At 35.9% G+C, this 20,917-nt stretch overlaps 1 protein-coding gene across 1 annotated transcript in view; it reads right to left on the bottom strand.

Annotated features, from left to right (window-relative positions):
• The window catches only part of USH2A (Usher syndrome 2A (autosomal recessive, mild)), a 394,584-nt gene that overhangs the window by 332,442 nt on the left and 41,225 nt on the right, over positions 1-20,917 (bottom strand). The window contains 5 exon segments of the mRNA XM_009894321.1: positions 4,592-4,722; positions 5,529-5,724; positions 15,151-15,244; positions 16,564-16,785; positions 19,621-19,805. Coding sequence (XP_009892623.1) covers positions 4,592-4,722; positions 5,529-5,724; positions 15,151-15,244; positions 16,564-16,785; positions 19,621-19,805 — 828 coding nt within the window.

The following is a 20,917-nucleotide window of genomic DNA, read 5'->3' as shown; positions in this document are numbered from 1 at the left end:
AGTTAAAACCATCTTGTTCTCCTTGGATATCCCTATAATTTCAGATAGCTATTTCTTTGGTGCCTGTAATAGAAGAAATATACTGCCAGAAACATAATCAGAAAGCCTCTCCAATTCTGGAGAATAAATATGAGTTGTGGGTTGATGTTACTAAAAAAAAAAAAAAAAACTAAAATTGGCACTTAAGTTTCTTTTACCAAAGTTAACTTCTGAGACCAAAACACATGACAAAAAAACCTCTTTTGCGATTGGCTGAGTCATGACTAATTTCATTTATTTAATCTCTACCAGGACAGAAGCACCTTCCTTCAACCAGGTGGCAATACCCTAAAACTCACATTTTAAGACCCACAGGTATATTTAATTCCTGCATGAAATTCTTTCTGTTCATCCTACCATTGCTGGCTTTGCAACTGATTGGTACTGATCTCGATATTCTACCTTTTTCATATAAATGCTAATCATACACTTCTCACTACCTCCTTACTTGATGCAAATCTGGCAAGGACCCCAGCATCCAGTTGACTGCAATCTCAGGAAGTGGGAGGGGGGAGCAAGAGGGTTGAAGACTTGACTTTTTCTTTACTTCAGTTTAGGAAATGAGAACTGTAAGATGTGCTGGCTCACACACATAGGTTAATGGTCTGACCACCAAATACCTGAGAGTATTCTTGGTATGTCAGCTTTGGGAACTGAAAATTGAATAAGCAGCAATAATGGCGTTACTTTTCACTCCCCTGCTATCTCTTCTTGTTATCACATACGATGACTTTCAGAAGTCAGTAGCTTTCTACTACGTCTGCTCAAAATGTAAAATGAGGTGTTTATTCTTTGCCCATGACACTCCAAAGGGTAGGAGTGGACCAAAATAACCTGACAAACCACCACAAAAAAACCCAGCATTCCCATGGTACAAAACCCATCGGAAATGAAGCCATGGAATTATTTAACATAAAAAGCTCACTTTCCTTCATTTTAACAATAAAATTAAAGGCCTCCCATGAAGGGGAATCCAGGACTCAGAATACACACAGTGTTTTATCACTTGATTTTTCTTATGGACTCCACTATGCACCTGAGATTTTCATTGACATGTTTTCATCCTGTATGTATGTTATTCTATTTGATATATCTGTTGACTGAAAGTCCCTTAATTAACTGCTTTACCTATGTTCTTTCCCTTGTAACACACATTCCAGTTATTTATTTATTGTCAATCACAATAAATGTTGAAAGCTGTGTAGGTGGAAAAATGAGAATAGAGGAATGCTCATTCTAATTTTAGATCAAAGAATTTATCAACTCAGAAATAAAATTATCAGAACTAAAGATGCTACTTTGGTTTAAAATACATATACATACCCTGCTATTAGCTAGCTTTTCCATTATGCATAAAAAATTTTAAATCAAACATTCAAAAGTCTGAGGGAAAAAATGAAGACATTCAACAGAGCAGTATTTAGGGAGTGTACAGACAGGTGAAATTTGAAGCTTATTCAAAAGCTTACTTGGTAGCACTGAAATCTATGTTTTCATTCGACTTTTCAGAGAAAACAGTAACTAACATTTTGCTCATCTTCATGCCTTAAAAAGTTTTCTTGGAACATGAGACAATACAGCTGCCACCTTGACAGAAGACAATTAAGCCTTCGCAACTCTGAACAGTATCCTCTGCAGTAAAGTACAGCTTCTTTGCAGCAATCAGTATATGATACATATTTACTTGCATGTTAAAGTGAATTTTTAAAAATCAGCAAAAGCTCGGTAAAGAAAGATGCCCAAATTCACTGAGACCAGAACTTCCAAAGACTAGGTAAAAGGAATAGCAGCACCTTCAGCTTTGCCTGGAAACCAATGCCCTGGAAAAGAGTGCTTTTTTTTTTTCCACACCATTATATATGGCATATTACAATAGAAGCATGAAAGGACTACAAACTGCTGTGCCTGATTGAATACATAAGCATTTGTAGAGCAGTCTGGGTAAAAAGCTGCACAGGAAAATGAGTCAAGGATTGTGATATAAGGGCCAGAAGAAATTAATCTCCAGCCTTCCATACAGAGCAAGAATGATCACATCAGCAGTATTCTGGCACAATTTTCTCATGTGTGAATGGTTAGGGAGAAGAGAACATGGCAGCCAATTCTTCTCTCATTCTCATAAAACTCAGGCACCTCAAATAATTCATCTGGACTTTCTGATTGTTTGAAATATTTTGTGACAAACGTTCACAAAGAGGACGCAACCAACGCTTATCTTTTCTACACTGATTAGATGTCAATAATCAGCACAGAAGTGGACAAATTTTATCAGGCTGTAGCAATTCTCTCTCTTGTACCCATCAGTCTCAAGGGAAGACCTCTCTCTACAAAAACGGTCTCATGAACTGCTCACAGATGCACTGCTACACCACTCTTCTAAAACCCCACTCATTACTATACGCCATAAAGTTATAATTTTGAAGTTTTTAATGTGTTAGTTCGTGCTTTAAAATACAAAGGAAGTTGCACGCTGACCTGTAAGTGGACGTGATCTATAGATGTACGAAAACAGAGAACCTATGCAAGTGAGAAATGCTACATGCCTACACGTGCTTCTCACCAAGGGATGAGTGAAATAGGTGAACAGAACATGCATAAAGTTTTCATAAAGAGCCCAAAGAACTTAGATGGGAGTAACTGTGTTACAGTAAGCTCTTCTACCGATCCTGTAAACTATCTACATTAATAATACTTCATTTGATGAGTAAATACTCTGTGTGATTCAATAGATTAATTTGCGATTCAATGGATTAATTTTGGAATTCTGTACCTTTTGGAACTTAGTGACAGAACTGGCACTTTGTAGAAAGAAAAAAAATCTTGATGAACTGCAGAAAATAGTAAGTTATGTAGTAAGTGTATTCTGCCCCATTTTTGGCATATTTCCTTGAAAATTATCATTGTGACGTGACAATTAATTTTCATGAGTAGGGTCCTTATTCCTTATGAGTCCATCTTCCACAGGTCAAATTTGGAAACACTTCCTTCAGTGATGCCTTCCTATTTCATGTAATTCATTTCAGCCTTTAGTCCCCAGCCTTATTAATCTATTCTTTAATGCCTCTTAATCATTTCTCCCTGCTCTGCTTCTACTGCAGCAGTCAATTGATGCTTTATTGAGCAATACAGCCTCCCCCATTTTTCCCATTTTATGTCCCTATTCGTACTTTGGTAGTCAAGCTTCATCAATGTTCTTGTGTATTTCACTATAAAACAGTAATTTCTGTAAACTACTCTTCCTCTTATTATTAATCACAGCTAAAGTTCTTTTAGGTTAACATTACACTGCAAACCATGGACACACAAATCAGCATTTGCTTTCATTTTTCTTATACCTTAAAAAATAGTCCTAATGTGATATATTTGGTTTTCCATTGGTTGGGGTTTTTTTTTTTCATTTCTGTGATAACTGTCAAAAGGTAGCATCTTCAGAAGACAGAAAATTATAAATTATTTTTATTTTTACTACAGGGGATTATTTTAAAAACCACATGGTGCTAAATTTGCTTATCACTCAGCATATGCACTGATGCACATGTCCTCTGAAGGTGCACTAAGTCAAACTGGGCCTGTATTTGTAGCGCTATAGAAACAAGGATGAAAATACAACAGGATCCACAAGAACTTACTGTTAAATAAAATGCAGTAACAAGAGACATCATATGAAAAATGCTGGACATGGCTTTATGAAAAAAGTTTGGAAAAAAGAAGAGATGGAAAACATGGCAACAAGCTGAAGAAGTTCTATCTCAAATCCTGGAAAAAAACAGTTTTACCTTTAAAATGCTTTTAAAATACATTTCAGACAAAGAAGCTATTTCTTCCCTTTTCCTAACAAAATTTGGATTTTGGCAATGGACAGGACATATGTGAATAGAGCAGGAACCACCATATATTTTTAATGTACATTCAAGACTTCAGTCACTTTTCCTGCTTTTTTTCATGTTTTGAAAGTGACAGATTTATTATCAGACTCTTCATCTTGAATGTCAATGAGGTCTATAGGCTTAAAAAGCATGGCTGATGGTGTTTCTCTTTTCTGCATCACTTTGTGGGTTGTTTTTTTTTCTTTTTTTAAATGGACTTTATGAATTAAAAGGGAGACCAATCCTTGCCTTATTACAGGGAAAACTACCTTAATTTTAGCTCAATTTCAAACTCAACTTATTGCCTGAATTTTCAAAATCTGCTAGTAATTTTAAGATAGTAACAAGACCTTCAAAAACACTCTAAACCTGGATGTTTTAACATTACCGAGTGCACAGAGTACTTGTTAGTATCCCAAAAAACTACTATTCACTTCTGAAAATTTGTACGGCATCTTTTATGTCTGTTGCTGATCTAGATGAACTCTTCAACAGTACGTCTCAAATTGCTTTCTGCGTTCTCTCAGCTTTCAGTCTCTGATGTAAGTCAATTATCACTTTGAAAAGGCTGAACTTAAATGCTTTTTATAAAGTAGTTACCACCTAAATACACTTTGCAACATCTTACTGGTGTCTGCCCAGCTGATTAAAATGTTTTGTCGTTTTGCTGTATTGAGGCTACTTACATTATCACACAGGAGGCTCTTATTTTTGGTGCCTGTTGCGTAACAGTCACAGGGCTTGCAAACATCGATGGCTGAAAGATCTGCACCTGCTTGTCTGTAATGGAAATCCTTGCACAGCTCACAGTTCCTTCCTGCATGAAAGAAAGGTTATGCATTATGGCTTCCAATTCATTAAAATTAGCTGTATAATTCAAAATTAAAGACTCTATTCCTTTGAGGGAATTCTATAATTTTCAGGACGTCCATTTTAATGCACCTTTCATCTCTACCTGCCAATTTAGTGATCCAGAGCATATGAAACAATGAACCTGTTACAAACTATGTTTTACTCCATTAAACTTCCATCTGTTATATAATACCACACTTATATAAAAGCTGTGCCATGCAAATGCCTATACATTTTTTGGAAAAATTATCATTGAACCTGAAACTTTTCTTTTTTCTCTTTACTAGACAAAGCCAAGAAAACTGAAATAGAACAGAACTGGTTTTTTTAAAAAAAAAGTATTCAAATATACTACTTACACAGAATGGAGACCTTTACTCAATCAGCAAGAAACTGACATTAGAGCAAAATTTGACAACATTTTAAATATAAGTTAAACTGGTTCAATCAGAAATACGATATTCTGGATTTAAATGCTCTAGAACATATAATGGAAACAGCTTTGAAATTACATTCTAAGTATTTATTAGACTGTGTTTTGCACGGCAGATTTTATAAGATTGTTATCAAATTTTAGCAGTATTTTCCTGCAGCTTAAGTATTGACACAATTGTAATTACTGCACTGCCTGTATAGTTTAAAAATACACACACATGAGAATTTATTGGAATGTCAGCCATTGAGCATTTTTTTCAGCAATTTCAGCTGACACAACACTTAGTCAAAAAGTGACTGTAAAACAAACAGTCCACTCTCTTTTGTGTGACTTACCAGCTGTGTTGTGTTGACAGTTATCACACACTCCACCGCTGCCTCTGTAGTGTTCCTGAGGAAAAGGGTCCATTGCTAACTCATAGTGGCAGCTTACTGCATGGCTGTAACATTGACAAGGTTTGCAATTATAGGCATGGACTTGGTCACCTGGACGAAAAGGCTTGTCGTTGTACAACGGCAAACAGCGATCACACTGAAATAAAAAATAAATTTTAAAGAAGAGAAAATACTATTTCTTTACCTTACAAGAGCACTATTATATTCCCTATATTCATGTTTCATTCGATGTAGTTTCTCCCATTTAAATATTAATTTTATTTTTTTTTAGACAAGAAGTGAGAAAGCACATAGAGAAATAATAAAACCGCCTCCTTTTTTAAAAAAATCTTTTCAAGTTACTTTAACAACAGACTAAAATCAAGAAGGTGGGCAGAAGGATAAATTTTAAGTATTTCGATACTCAACACAGGCTAATGTCCCAAGATTCATTTTTACTTAAACTTCTAAAGATGCAAAATGGTGCCTAGTGTGTTTGAGGCACAGAAGATGTCTTCACCTAATACATCCATTTGGATGCATTTTAAACAATGTCTGTTATCGTGGTTTGCAGTAGTAGTTTGTACAGTTACTATTTCACCATGTAAGTGAAACAAAAGGCCTCCTATGGCCAAATATGTGATGTTGTACAGAGCATCTGAAATATCAGCACTTCTTAATGTGCATTTATCTCATGAATTTTTCAAGAAAGAAATTTTAAACAAAAAATGTACATCTGTACACATATTAAATTCTGTCAAGTTATATTTTACATATGACACCAATGCAATACTAGGATAGCAGGTGCATTGTTTATATAAACAGCTAAACAAACTATCTTGTTTTCTTCAATTATTTTCAAATTTATGAGATACAAAGACTAATGATATTCAAGTACTCAACTAGCTTAAATCCAAACCAGTAAAAATATCTAAGCAGTTCAGGAGCACCTCAGAAGCTCATTTTTTATTTCAATGAACTCATAATATTACCTTCTAAGTAGAGATTTGTGAAGAATTTGAAGTTGGAATAACTTCAGTTAATAACAGACTCTACAAAACTTCAAGGGGAAAATTTACTGTGCTTACTGGTTCATCAAGAACTAAAAATAAATTACATTTCCTAAAGTTAATGAACGGATAGCATTTTGGACGCTTATGTTCTCTTAATGTTCTCTTAATGGTGAAGAATCCAACTAGATTTATGAAACTGGCTCAAAGTACTGGAGAGTTATTTGTTTAGAATAATTTTTTTTTGTAATTTAAATGGCATTACTAAAAGTCCATTCCCAAAATACTGGTGCCTTGTTGGATCTAACAAAAATATATTGCAATTATAATCCCCATCCTTCAGAAGGAATTTAAATGCTTCAAAGTAAGTTGCTTCTATAAAGTATATGGGCAACTTCTTTCTTTTTAAGTTCCAGAAGTGTGCTCCTCTTTCTTTATGTCTGTTATTTCAAGCACTATTACAATTATTTAGGCCCAGTGTGCCTACATCACCTATACACTGATCATTAGGAAACTATTCTGAATTTTCAAAACTGTTTTGTTCACAGCTGATGCTGGGAAAGCATCAACTATGAGTTAAATGAGAAACTGAATTAGAAAACATAAGATTAAGATAGTCCAAGAGCTGCGGAGCAGTTACAGCTCATAACAGAAGCAACTTGGGGGTGAAAATGCAAACACACAAATTTATCTACTGAAATTTAGTTTTAATAAATGAAATTAACAGTAAGAGGTAAGATAAGAATTGCCACTACACCTTTTTGCAATCTGTTAAAAACAAAACAACAAAAAACCATACCAGCACCACAGCGAGAGAAAAAGGAGGTTTCGGGATAAAAATTAGCAGGGCTTCACTTGAGATCTTGAACTCTGGCCTTTGTTTATCAAAAGAAGCCTAATTGTGATTATTCCAGCTTAAATACACCAAGGGGAACGCCTTGACCATACCTGTTACACAAGTTACACAGCTTAAACTTATTCAAGTCCTTCCCTCATTCACATCCATTCTTCCTCTCTCCAGTCACTCCCTTTGTCTCTAGTTGAGGACAATCAGCATTACACAGCACCAGCATCATGAGACCAGGGCTCGTTCAGGCATTGCACAACTTATGCAAGTGCAAGGAAGAAAGGAGAGCTCCCAGCCAAAGCATCCCACCCATGCAGCTGCGCCTCACAGCATGTCTACAGTACGTCCTCCTTGAAAGCAAAGCAGTACAGGAATCGCTACCACCCTGCCAGCCCTGAATTTCAATTTGTGCCTGGCCAGCCACATAGCTGCTGAAAGCATTCATCGTTTCACTTCAGATTCAATCTTAGATCTGTTACTCATGCACACCTGTGCTTGCAGCTATCGTTAAATGACACACAAGCACTAAAGAGTAAGAGAGAAAAAGATGGCATTTGATTACATAGCATAGCATGGAGTCTCTTTGAACTACCGTGTCTCTTGTACGGTTACTTCTAGAACTTTGACAAGCTTTTTAAAAGCCTTGGAAAAAAAGTAGTCATTCAAAAGTTGGCAATGACTATGGAACAATTGCTGTTCTAGCAGTTGTCACACCTGTATGCATTAAAAATGTGTACTGGATGCCCACAGTGTCCTGCTGAGTTTGTCCCATGATTATTAGGTTAAAAATTGCATTTAACTTCCAGACCTGCCATGTTTGACTTTCACTTTTGGTACCATGATGATGTACATATTGTGATCTTCAGGTCTCCATTCACCAAATGTAAACTCTGTATCTGTCACAAGCATAGTTGTTGAGATTTTCAAAGGTTTCAGGAGATCCAGGTTTTGGTTCTTGGCTACCACGTGTAAAATGGATAGGTAAATTCCCAAAAAGCCTTTGACAAGTCTGAACAAGGTCTAGCAGCAGACTTACAAAGAAGGTTATTTCTTGACAAAACAAGCCTTTATCCATAACCGTAAACCCCACAAACTTGCAGATGTCCTTGTTCTCAGTTATATCTAGGCTCTTCAGAAAAAGTGTTAAATATATGGCTTTCCCTATGGACAATAACATACATGTCCTCTTGATAGGAATTGCTCACCTTCTGTGAAAACAGTTTTCTGAGAAAACATTACATGGAGCCAGAACATCAAAATGTCTAGTTCATCTTGGCTTATTCATTAGTCTAAAATTATGATGATAAACTTATTTCCAATAATGAATTCAGGATATTTTTATTTTTTTTTTTTTTACTAAAATTGTTATCAATACTTGCCTTCTCAAAATTTCTGAGTCCAGCACACTTATGGAAAGATCACCAGTGACTTCAGCCTAAGCCTTTATGTGCCAAGTACCTTATTGGTCAATCAGAACGCTGAGGACAGTGCCTCTGAAGAAACAGTCAACAAATATTCAAAGAAATACTTCAGGAGGCAACGGTAACAATACTTTAAGACTTACAATAAGTCGTAATCAATTAGAACCTTTCACTCCACTTCCAAAATATCCCGCTGCTTGCCTCTGGATGGCATACTTTTTTTTTTAAAATGTTATGTAGAATTTTCTTTTTTTTCTTTTCCTAACCTGTGTAGGAGTTCCCTTCTCACACCTGTCAGTCAAAGTTTGGTTGCAATAACCAGTGTACATACACACCTATAATACATATATTATACATATGCGTCGATAATATACATATGCCACAAACAGTACAGATTTAAATATCTGCTGAAGTGATATCAACGCCACCTTCTCAGGCATTATGAAATGCTGTCTTGTCTTTGAAAAACTCCATTATACGTATTACCCAACCACGTTTATTTAGGCCGCCCTGTAGACGTTGACTATAATAGGACAGTTAATCACATACTATTTTTTCCTTCCTACAAGATCCCAGTCTGTACCCAAATGGAAAGTCTGCTTTCACTCCATTTAGCTTCATTAGCCAAATAAATATGGCTTCTAGGCAATATCTATTGCAGTGTAGCTTAGCTCTACTCTAGAGACAGTTGTCTGAATTTCCCCGTGGCTTTTCCTCAGCACCCTCACTACAGCATTTGACTATCTACCAAGACTGCACATTAGCAGATATTTGAACCATATCTGTTTCTTATGAACTCCCCAAAGACCAAAGAGCTTTTTAACTCAAAAGCCAGGTTTTATTAAGGGGGGGGAGGGGGGGAAGGGGAAAGCTAGAACATTCTGAGTTACTCCAAGTGACTAAGGAAGACAGAACAGAATAGAAGTGAAGTGTCTTATGGGGTTCTACCATAACACTACACATACCTTAAAAGGATGCAATATAATTTTAGAAACTAAGCACAGCCGTAACAGGTGGTTTACAAATACTGTATGCCAAATAGCATTCTAAGAAAAGATACCACTGCTGCTTTGCAATAGCAAAGTGACTGACAAAAAACCTGACGCACAAAGAACATAAGATCTACCATTCTGAATGCCAGACTCCAATAATGGGGCACAACCAAGATGTCCACCACTAGCACAGATGCTGTCACGCAGCATAATATATACTCCTATTCAACTCCTCTTTCCTTCATGTTTTTTTTGGTGAAGTCATGTGAAGCCACACTAAGTCAAACAAAACCAAAGCTTACGCAACCATACTAATTCTGACCATCAGACTGCTCAGTAAATTAATTCACACTTAAATTCTCCAGGATTAAAATTCAAAACTATTTTCAAATCAGGCATCCAACTCCCTCTAACTCCCGTTTAGACTCCAACCCTGTAGGACTTGTGTAAAATAAGAGAGAGGGAGGATGCATGTTTTGTAGCTGATGAGTTCAGCATGTGTTCTGTTTTACCAAAACTCTGACTTGGTCAGTATATTAAATAGTAAGAGACCTTGTGTTTATTTTTCCCTCTTTATACTTTGTCTACTTGGAATAAGCCTTTGAATTCCACTCTCCTGTAACATTACAGAGTGCTGTAGCCACAGTCACTATGTATTCTAGGGCTGATTTCACTCCTCTGAGGATCCTATTGCATGGGATTCTATTTTCTTTTTAATAATAGTTCCATCGGGGTAAAAGAAGGGAAAAAACCCATACTGGCTAAACACTTAGGCACTTACATGGAATATGTGAAAAATCGTAGAAAAATCAATAAATATATGCGGCACTACGACTTACAACAGCTACTTCCAACAACAGTGAAGAATCAGCCTAGCTGGGTCTCAGTTGTCTTTCACATTAAATGAAATAAATCCTGCACAGTGGATAAGCCCCTGAAAATCACTTCCAGACTGAAACAGCCTTCTCAGTTTCTGAGAGGCAACAACGGCTAGCTGCCCTCTGCCTACCTCTTAAGTAAAACTTACAAACATCAGATCAAAATGTATAAGGGATAATGACTACTTTCCAGTTCCTTCAGCCTGTCATCACCTGTGCAACAAATCACAAGGTATCTGAGACTGCAACAAGTTCTTTGAGTATTTCAGCAATGCTGTACACAAATTGTTTTAGAAGCCTGGATCTTTGAACTGTGAAATTACACCAGTTTTCCAGGGATGGATCCATGGACAAACAACCACAGACACGTCAAAAGTTATCTAAAATTTTCAGGCAGGTAAGACTACTGAAGTAGGTGCCTTTCTGCCTACTGTTTCCTAAAACTCCAGTCAACCATCTGCCTGCTTGATTTCCATTCTTTTCATTCTGATATAATCAGTTTCCTCCCAGGCCTATCATCTGGACAGACAAATTATGGCACAGAGCTTCTGAAAAAGTGCAATTTTTGCTAGCTTGCTTGCTTTTGCAAGCTAGAAGTCTTCGTTATTAAGTGAGTGACCACTTACTATAGTTAATATTTACAGCTCCTCAGGTACTATGTATCATCAATTCCAACATGTGACATGATGATACAGATTGACCTTTAACTAAGGTTTACATAGGTTCTTCTGTAGCAACATAAAAACTCTTATTTATCCAATTCCTGGTAAATGCTATATTCAGTTTTCAGACAGATGTTTAAAACCATTAATTATTTGCACAGAAAACTCTGAAGACACGAAGCCTTTACTGTAACCAGTCACTCTCTCACTTCCACTCATACCTTCTCAAGCATTTATCACAGTTGCTTTATTTATTTTAAATTCTATTTTCTATTATTATTTCTACAATTATTCGTGTATATTTTGCCATTACCTTTCTACTAGGTTGTGTATGACTGATTTAAAGGAGGCTTGGAGGTTGTAAGGTCAGGCTGACCTTGTTTAATTGTCTTGTTTTTTTCATGGACTGTTTCCAGTTTTTCACGTGACACCATGGAAAGTTTTTGGACATGCTATTCACATATCTATAAATTTGTCTTTGCATATAAATGTTACCAAAATCTGGATTCCACTCTTGGTGCTTCAGTTTCCATTTGTAAAAGGCAGAGCTATTTCCTAAAGCAGGACAGCATTTACAAAAAAATTTATAAATTAAGAAGCTGAACATCTTTTTCATAAGATGAGATACAAGCTCTGTGAGGATTTATTTACTCTTCTTTCTTAATCTGGCCCCTCAACATCTGCAAGTCATTCTTAAACATTCCCTTCTTCCCATCATCTCAAATTTCATAGACCATATTTCTTCATCAAAACAGAACTCAGAAAAAAAAAAAAAGAAATTCCATTTGGTATGTCAAATTTCATAACAAGCTGATGCAAATAACTAAGATTTCTATTTGTAATGAATTATGCAAATTTTTAGTTTCTGGCGTTGCTTTGCTGCGGAACAGCTATCCAGGTGTATATGCCAGATAAATTCAAGATGGTAATTTTAGCTGTATTAAGTGTAAGTGTGACAAGGACATACTCGGCCATATGTTAAGAACTTGTCAAGGAACCTCTGATTTCTGGTCCAAGATATGAAATAACAAAAGCTGCCTTATACCCCCTCAGTGTGGTGACTTACTGCTAGCATGGGACAGAAGTTAAAAAAAGACTATTTGCTGACAGTGTAGTTTCTTCTCAGAAAACATTTGCTTCCTCCCTACCAAAAAAGTTTATATTTGGAAACTTATTTCATCAAAGGCTTAATTGAATCCCAATTATTAATAATAACAATAAAAAAAAAAAGCCTAACTCTCTGTGGTAGGAGCCTGAGAAACACAGGTATAAGTCTATAAGACAGAGTTTTATCAATGTCAATGACAGTCAAAAATCAGGATGGATTTTGGTTTTGCTTTTACGTGTTTGCCTTAAAAAATAAACAACCTTTAAGCTGCTTGGATTTCATGTAAATCCTTGATAAAATTCAAAGTAGTTAGTGATCTATTTGCAAATATTAATTCTATTTTATTGCTACTTCTATTTTATTTCATATTTAGTATATACTGACATGGCCATTAAAGAACAAGGAAAATAACTAAACAACATCCTTATTGTACTCTGAATGAATATGGTTAATTCAAGCATTTCAACTATAGTTACAATACATATATGCCAAGTCAGAAATGTGACACTCACTGGAACAACCCATTAACATTGACAGAAAATATCTGATAAGGCAGATACATCATTAAAATGTACTTGGTTTGTTTTCACAAGGTAGCATAAGTCTTGCAGGAGTGCTTGGTGAACTTCCAGATCTTATTAAATATTTATAAGTAATCCCTACAAAGTAACATTTCACAATGTGTGTTCTAATTAAAGGGACATTGTCAGTTTGAATTTTTTTTTCTAATTTGACCCATCTAAAAACTTTAATTTTCTGTTCAAATCCCATTTGGACTTTAGATCCTACACTTCTGCTTAAAAAACTTAGAACCCCTATGAAATTCTACAAAGACCTTTCACATGATCACAAGCGCACTATCAAATGCTCTCAGGTTAACATTTCCTGCTCTATTCTAGCAAGCACCAACTGCTTGGGGGGGTTTTGATGTGAGATTAGTCTCCCCTTTGCTACTGCTGTTCCTATTCCGTAATGTCGTCTTAATTTTTAGAAGGCCTGTTTCCAAAAGGCATAAATGCAGCAAGCAACACAACACGTACTTACGACAGAAATCTAACATTCAGTGGGACTGTGCTATTCATTCCTTTGACGTAGCTCATTCTTTCTTAACCTCAACTTCTTTACCTTTTTTTTTTTGAGAAAAATAATCGATCTAGAGACAGAACCTTTTCTTTGAGCAAGTTTTGTTAACTCATACATCATCGTTCTCCTTTTGCTAAGTTGCATGTGAAAAGCTTCCAAGAAAATCAGAGGTTGCACAAAATAAGTGCGAACTGGCACCATTATTCTAAGCTGTCCTCTACATATTTCTCTAGAAGACCACGACTTATACTGAAAAACCCCATTTTGGTTTTTCTATGGCCAAGCTAGTAGGAAAATTATACTTTTGCAACTTGGTAGGTTTCAACTACACACTACAGTACACAAAATCCCTCTTTATTGAGAAATATTGTTAAGAGCAAAGCAAAGCAATGATAAGAACATATTTTCTAGATTTTATCTAGATTTTTTAATACGGCCTTTTAATTAATTCCAAGAAATTTAACCTTAATATCAGCTATCTGAAAATACAGAGCAGTAAAAATAAACATTAAGTTTGTTCTTTTATTAGAACAATCATGTTGCTCCTACAGATTAAAGATAAGCAAATGTCGTATATGACAGCAAAAACTATGGGAAACTGACATTTATAGGCTGTCCTTAAATAAATAAGTTTAAAGCTTGATTTTCAATGTTTTAAAAAGCCACTACTCAAACCACTGGTTTAGATCAAAATAAGGAATAAGACCCCCAAAAAAATACAAAATACATATGTACGGGCATGTCTCAGTACTTTAACTGTGCTCAACTATTTTAAATTTAAATATTTAGACATTTAAAATCAAGTCCAAAATGTTCTAACTCTTCCTATCTTAGACATATTTTGTAAAAGAATTGCATTACAAGATCTCATTCTTAGCTGAAGTCAGACACTGCAATCTACAGATGTCCCAAGTATCAGTAGGTTAATCTATGTTAGTGTTTTACATTAGATTAGGCATGCAGTTTTGAAGCAAATCTCCAAATCTTCTGCATTTACTGTGCTTTGATTTGCATTATGGAGCTGTCTTGTACCACTTGAACTGTTCCCTTGCAAATAAAACTAAATTGGAAGCTGAACTCCAGGACTTTGCCTACTGCACTCCATCTACTGAATGTGTCTGGAGTCCATAGGACCAGACTAGAACTACTGTAGAGTTAAAAATAAATAAATAAATAAATAAATCGCTGAAGCACATCTGCTGTGAACATTGGATCTTCAATACCTTTTCACTCTACAGATCATTCACTAGTTGCTACAGCAAGTAGAGCCATAATCTTTATTAGATGCTGACAATCTAAATTCAGGTTTGCAACTAATGTTTTAAGTGGCTTACTCAGCTAACAAGAAATCAAATTCCTGAACACAGCACTCCTAATGGGCTGTGGTAGAATGGCTTTTGGCCGTAGGTGGGGAGTAGGGGGCAGTTTCTTCTTTCCTTATTTAATACAAACCCTGCTATGGAAAGTTTCCCTGTAAAAGCTAAGTCAACACTAACACACATACACATGCTTTTTCTCAGGACTAAAATCCCAATTTTGAGGCTGTTCATGGATGACATAGACAGACAAAGGAGAAACTAACATTATTTCCTTCTGTGTAGCTTTCCTTGACACACAAGCACCTATATGGTTCCACAGCTGTGTCGCAATTATCAGCATGGCCATAGCAATCACACCTGAAAGAACAATAGGCAGCGAAAAAAGAATTTTAACATGGAAACACTTCTGTCCAACAACATAGAACACGGTCATGAAGACAATTTTGGGTACTACAGTCTGGTTCTTTATTAAGAACAAATAAACACCACCAAAGAGAATGTTCTTAAATACACTAACCTAGAAGAGACTACTTTACTCAACATATTTTTTAAGTATCAGCAATTGCTTTCCAAGAAAACAAAAAACAGCAGGTAGTAGAGCTACTGTTACCTTACATAATAAGTAATGAAAACTATATTTCAGTATATAACATTAATACATAAAACTTTAATTAACAAATGGCAATTATTCATCAATATTAAGCCTTACAGTGTGGCTATAGTTTTTCAAGAAATCTTAACCGTATCAAGCATAATTCTCTAGTTTAACCCATTTTGATCTCAGTTAAAATGTCCATTTCTTACTAAAATAAAATCTTTAGAGAATACTAATTAATAGGCAATAACCATTCCACTCTACCTGAAGGTAGAGCTCTTCTGGAGGTACAGCATAACTTTGCAAACTACAGCTGAAATAATTCTACTGTTACATAGTCACCAAGATCGTAGCTATTTTAGTAAAAGCATTATCATAACACATCTAAATCAATAATCAAACCATATTAGTAGCGCAGAAAATTTAAGGTAAACAAGACCTCTAATGGGGTGCTTTCTCTCAAAATGAGAACTACCAAAATAATTTCAGAAATAATACTTACTAACAAAAATCTTCACCATACACTTCTTGGAAACTATTTCATTGCCAAATTTGCATATTATTTACAGGGCATAATTAATCCTTTCACAAGATAGCACACTTATCATATGCAATAAAGTTGTCAGTCACAGATAATGTAACACTTTTACTGACAGCTGCCCAGTTTTAAAAGGACAACTATAGCTAAAACAAAGAATGAGCTCTGCATTAAGACTCTTAAAAGTCTTGTCCGTTAATTGCCATGTCTGGGAATCTATAATGAAACTTGGAAGAGCTACTGAAGTAAAGCACAAGCCATGGTTTCAATCATAAGCATTGGTAACCCCAAGGAAAAGACTGCTTTTGACAGATTTGTGTAAGTATAATTAATTTTAAAATAACATGTGAGCAAATGATTTATAAAAAACAGTACACCAATCATTTCAAACTTGATGCACTGCTTCAGACCAAATTCCCTTCTCATTCATAAATGTAAAAGCAGAAAAACTTCATTAAAATTTAGGCAGGTCATTATATACTTTGCACAGCTGTAATAGTCAGGTGGCAGTGATAGGTGGGGGAAGAGTTCCATAACACCTACCTTCCGCTGACTGTAACTTCATTAACTCCATAATATCTATGCCTAAAATTTACCCAAGTCTCGTTAGTATGATACTGGCCATGGAGATGAATCCTCACTTGTGTAGCTTTTACAAATTCTTGGAGAGATGGAGTATTGTAAAAGTCATTGTAACCAGGTCGGTGATTTGGTTCCGGGGTAAGAACACTAAAAGTTAGATTACCACGGGAATACGGTGTAAAGCTGTTCAAACAGAGAGGAAAACAAATGAAAATCAAAATATCACATATTTTACAGATTCTATCTCCTAATATCCTTTTTCTCAGAGATGGTCTCCACTTAATTGTACATCAGTTTTTTTGTGGTTTCTGGGGAAAATTCTTATGTCAGTGGATTCCCAGTCACCAGAATTCAACCAGGGGAAAAGAAATGTCCTCTATATGTCTGTTCTGCCCCAAACTGCCATGCTCTTCTCTGGACACTAAGTTTCTAATTGAAACTAAAGCCTCTCAAGGGCAACTTCAAAATGTGAAGTGTGACTGGTACAGCGTCATCTGCACTAAGTTTCCAAAAAGTTTAACACAATGTCTTTGAGAAACATGAAATTATTCAAGATGACTAACATGATAATTAACATGCCCATATTGTTAATTATATACCTGCTAAACATATATAAAAAACATACAGAAACAATTATATTTTTAATTCCGGAGTCATTGTATTGTATCATCTCATTCGATGAGTCAGCAGAGTTAGAAACACATGCCACCTTCCAGTGAGAGAAATGCAAGAGAATTTAATGGAATGCAGCAGGATTGAAAGTAAACTATATATTTAAGCTCAAGAAGGGGAAGAGCAGTACTGAGAATCCAAGCAAAGGCTGAGTAAACAAGTATACATAAACTGCACCACAATTTGGTTTGAATTATATCTCACGTTGATATATTTACTAGGTAGAGTTTAGCTATAGGTAGAACTTGCCTCCACCAGAACTTCCCCTCCGCAGAAAGTTAGATAAAATATTTTTCTTCCATGACTTATAGAGCTGTAATGGAAATGTTAAAGCGGGTACGAATAGCAGATGAATGACACCAGCTTGGTATGGAAGCACCAGAAGGAACAGCAGAAGGACGGTAAGGCTGATGTCACCTAGATAAGCAGGCCATCAAGATCCTAGGGCACCTACACACAGCTTCTCAGGAAACCAGGAAAACAGAGGAGATCCTAAAAGAAGGGCCAGCCAATATTCAGACTAAGCAAAGACTCAAGCCTCTGACATGGGCATAAAGGACAGTGAGCAACTCCTAACTTACAGAGGTGATACAGAATAAAGAAACAAAAACCTTAATCACTTGCATCTCCTAAAGGACAAAAAAAGACTCCACTCACTACTAGCATGTGGTCACCAAACCAACAACCCTCACCTCAAGGCACAGTAAGGATTTCAAAGCCAAGGTCAATTGCCGTCCAGGTAAACTGAAGGAGTCCTGGCTAGACCACCAGGATATGAGCATACTGGTTGTCTAAATCCTAGACGGATAATTTGGATTTGTCTTGGAACTGACAAGGATGTGGGTATGAGAGAGACACAGAGAAACCAGTTTTGTTTTACAATAAAATCACCTTCCCCTCCTATAAAGGTCTCAGCAGTGAGCTCTGCTACATTGCTGACACAAATTTGGAGCATTGTTCCAACAGTAAGTTCTCCTTGAGTACATAGAATACTCATCATTACAGGATATATTTCTTATCTTTTAAACAAAGCCTTCTGTACATCAGCTGTACCCAAAATCATTCATTCATATCACTTCCTATCATCACTTACGTTGTAATCCAAGGGGAGAAACAGCGCTACTCACAAAACATTTATGGAAAGAGTTCATACTTAACTCCTCAGTTCTTTTTAGAAAATATACAAATACATATTTCTGGGCTGAAAAGGGCATTACACCTCATTTGGGTTATTTATCCAAGAATATTTGCCTTACTTGAGAGTAAGCCCTTCTGTACTCTCTGCTCCAAGGATCAGCAATAAAGCTCAAAGTCTTTTGCTGAAAACTGGTGTAACTCAGATGACCTTATGCTCCTCTCCTCAGAACAGTGAACTCCTGGAGAACAAAGATGCTGACACTTGAAAAGTCTTAGGAAGGTAGCAAAAGTGAAACAACAAAAAAAGTGAAATGCCTACAGCACCTGGTACTGTATTTTCTCACCAATTTCCAGCCAAGTACTAAACAAGGCTAATACTGAGTCACATCTGAATTCAGGCAAGATGCAGTGCATTTGAATATACATAGTGGTACAGATTCAAATATATATATGTACATACATGCATGTGCATGTGTATAAAATTATAATATATATTAACTACACATGTTATATGCTGTATTTATGAAATATATATTGTATACATTATATATTTTTAAATTTGTACATGCTAACTGTCTAGTAAAAAGCCTTGCAACGTGTTTCTAAAATGGAATAATGACCCTTCTTGCCCCCTCCCACCCCCCCCCCCCCCCCGTTCTGGTTTTGTTCTTACTTAGAAAGTTTAGAAAGCTTCATGACACAGTTTTCAATCAATTTCTTACACGTTTTGTATGGTTAGTAGTAAGGCTGAATGATTGGCTTTTGTACTTAAATTTGGCCTCTCTTCTAAGCTTCAGAACAAGTTGCACTCTCAGAGACCAGGAGGTATACTTTCACATTCACTAGATTGTTTTAAACAATCTGTTATATCACTACCTTCCTCCACTCTTCATCTCAATGTTCTGTAATTCTACCAACAATAGCCCCCAAAACACAAGCATGTAAAATTTCAAAAGTCCAGCTCAAAAATAACGGAGGAATCAACTGTGTCACATTCCTTAATGTCTGAAATCTGACAAAAATGACAGACAACCATTTGGCAATCTTCAATCAAAAGGTCAAATTTGGGATCTTTTATATACTCAGTAGCCCACAATAAATGAGTATACCAAATTAAAAGATCATATCTCATTGGGACATAGAAATGAATTGTGTCAGGATGCTACCTGTTCAAAGAATCTGTATTATGTAGATAATACCCACTCATACCTAGGAAGCTGGAGACAGTTGACAGAGTCCGGTTTTTCCAGAGATCCATTGTTATCCATTCCAAAAATACTGCAATTTTTAGCAAAATACTGCCAGTCTTCCCAGTTTAGATCATCTCTTTTTTTCCTTTCAATTCTTATTGCTTCAGGGTGTGGGCTAAAGAACTGCAGTATAATATAGAATACCTACAAGAAGATAACAAATGTATAAACTGATATTAATGGCTCAGTTGTAAAACAATGAGAATATAAACTTTTTTCCTTGTGACAATATAGTCTGCTTTACCACTCACAGACAGAAAAAGAACCAATATTTCAGTCCTCAGATTCCCAATTAAAACCAAAGATAACCTTTTTTGTTAAACAAGCTCTTCGATCTCTCAGACATTATTACACAACTGAACTGTTGCATCAGAACTCCACTTTTTCTTGAAGACCATTTGAAAATGCAGTACAAAGTCAAGTCCACGATGTGTTACAGTAATATTATTTTGGCAAAACTGAAGGGCATAGCTTTGTATTGCCAAATATTTGATGAGTTTTTTCTCCGATAACAGGTAAAGTTAAAAATTTTATTATTTTTTTTTTAGGAATGTCCCTATATTTAGCTTGGAATCTCATCAAATACCCTGTGTTGTATTAAAGAGCACTTCTCCCAGCATACTGCTTATGCAGAAATATGTGTGCCAAATAAGCCAAGTCTTAGAACTTCACAGGCATTTGAACTCGCTTTTAACTAAGTCTTACTTATGTAGCCAAAACCTGCCACCACATTCTTTCCCTTCCCACCATTAATGAACAAAAAGAATAACAGACAAGCTAGGAAGAAAACAGAAATTCTGTAGAGCCCCTATTGTGAAAGTAGCCCCGCTACTGCTATCTCCTTCCTTCCAAGACATCCTAACACTCTTCAACAGCATAGTGAAGTGTTAGATGCAATCTGGCCTCTTCAGTAACCTCACCTACTTATTGTATTCTCCTTCCATGTTCCTCAGGAAGCTAAGTTACCATCTCCAGAACATCTACAAAACAGAAATCCCCTCTCATATGTCAGTGTACCCCAGACATGTTAAATTCCATTTGACTGCAGTGAGCTTTCTACCAGAAAGTATAAAACAAGCACCTCGAGTTTTAAGAGAAATTAAAATTAAAGTTGAAATTTACAAAAGTAGAGTTAAAAGAGAGCAACCAATTCCTAAATATCGGTGTCCTCACACAGGATATCCATCCTGGTATATCTGTTCTAGATTACTGCTTGTTACAACAGCCAAGGCACAACAAAAGAGAATTACAAGAAC

This window comes from Charadrius vociferus, unplaced genomic scaffold (assembly GCF_000708025.1).
Source record: "Charadrius vociferus isolate BGI_N301 unplaced genomic scaffold, ASM70802v2 scaffold261, whole genome shotgun sequence".
Taxonomy (NCBI): Eukaryota; Metazoa; Chordata; class Aves; order Charadriiformes; family Charadriidae; genus Charadrius; species Charadrius vociferus.
The sequence above is the reverse complement of the archived record's forward strand: the minus strand, read 5'-3'. Positions and strand labels throughout refer to the sequence as shown.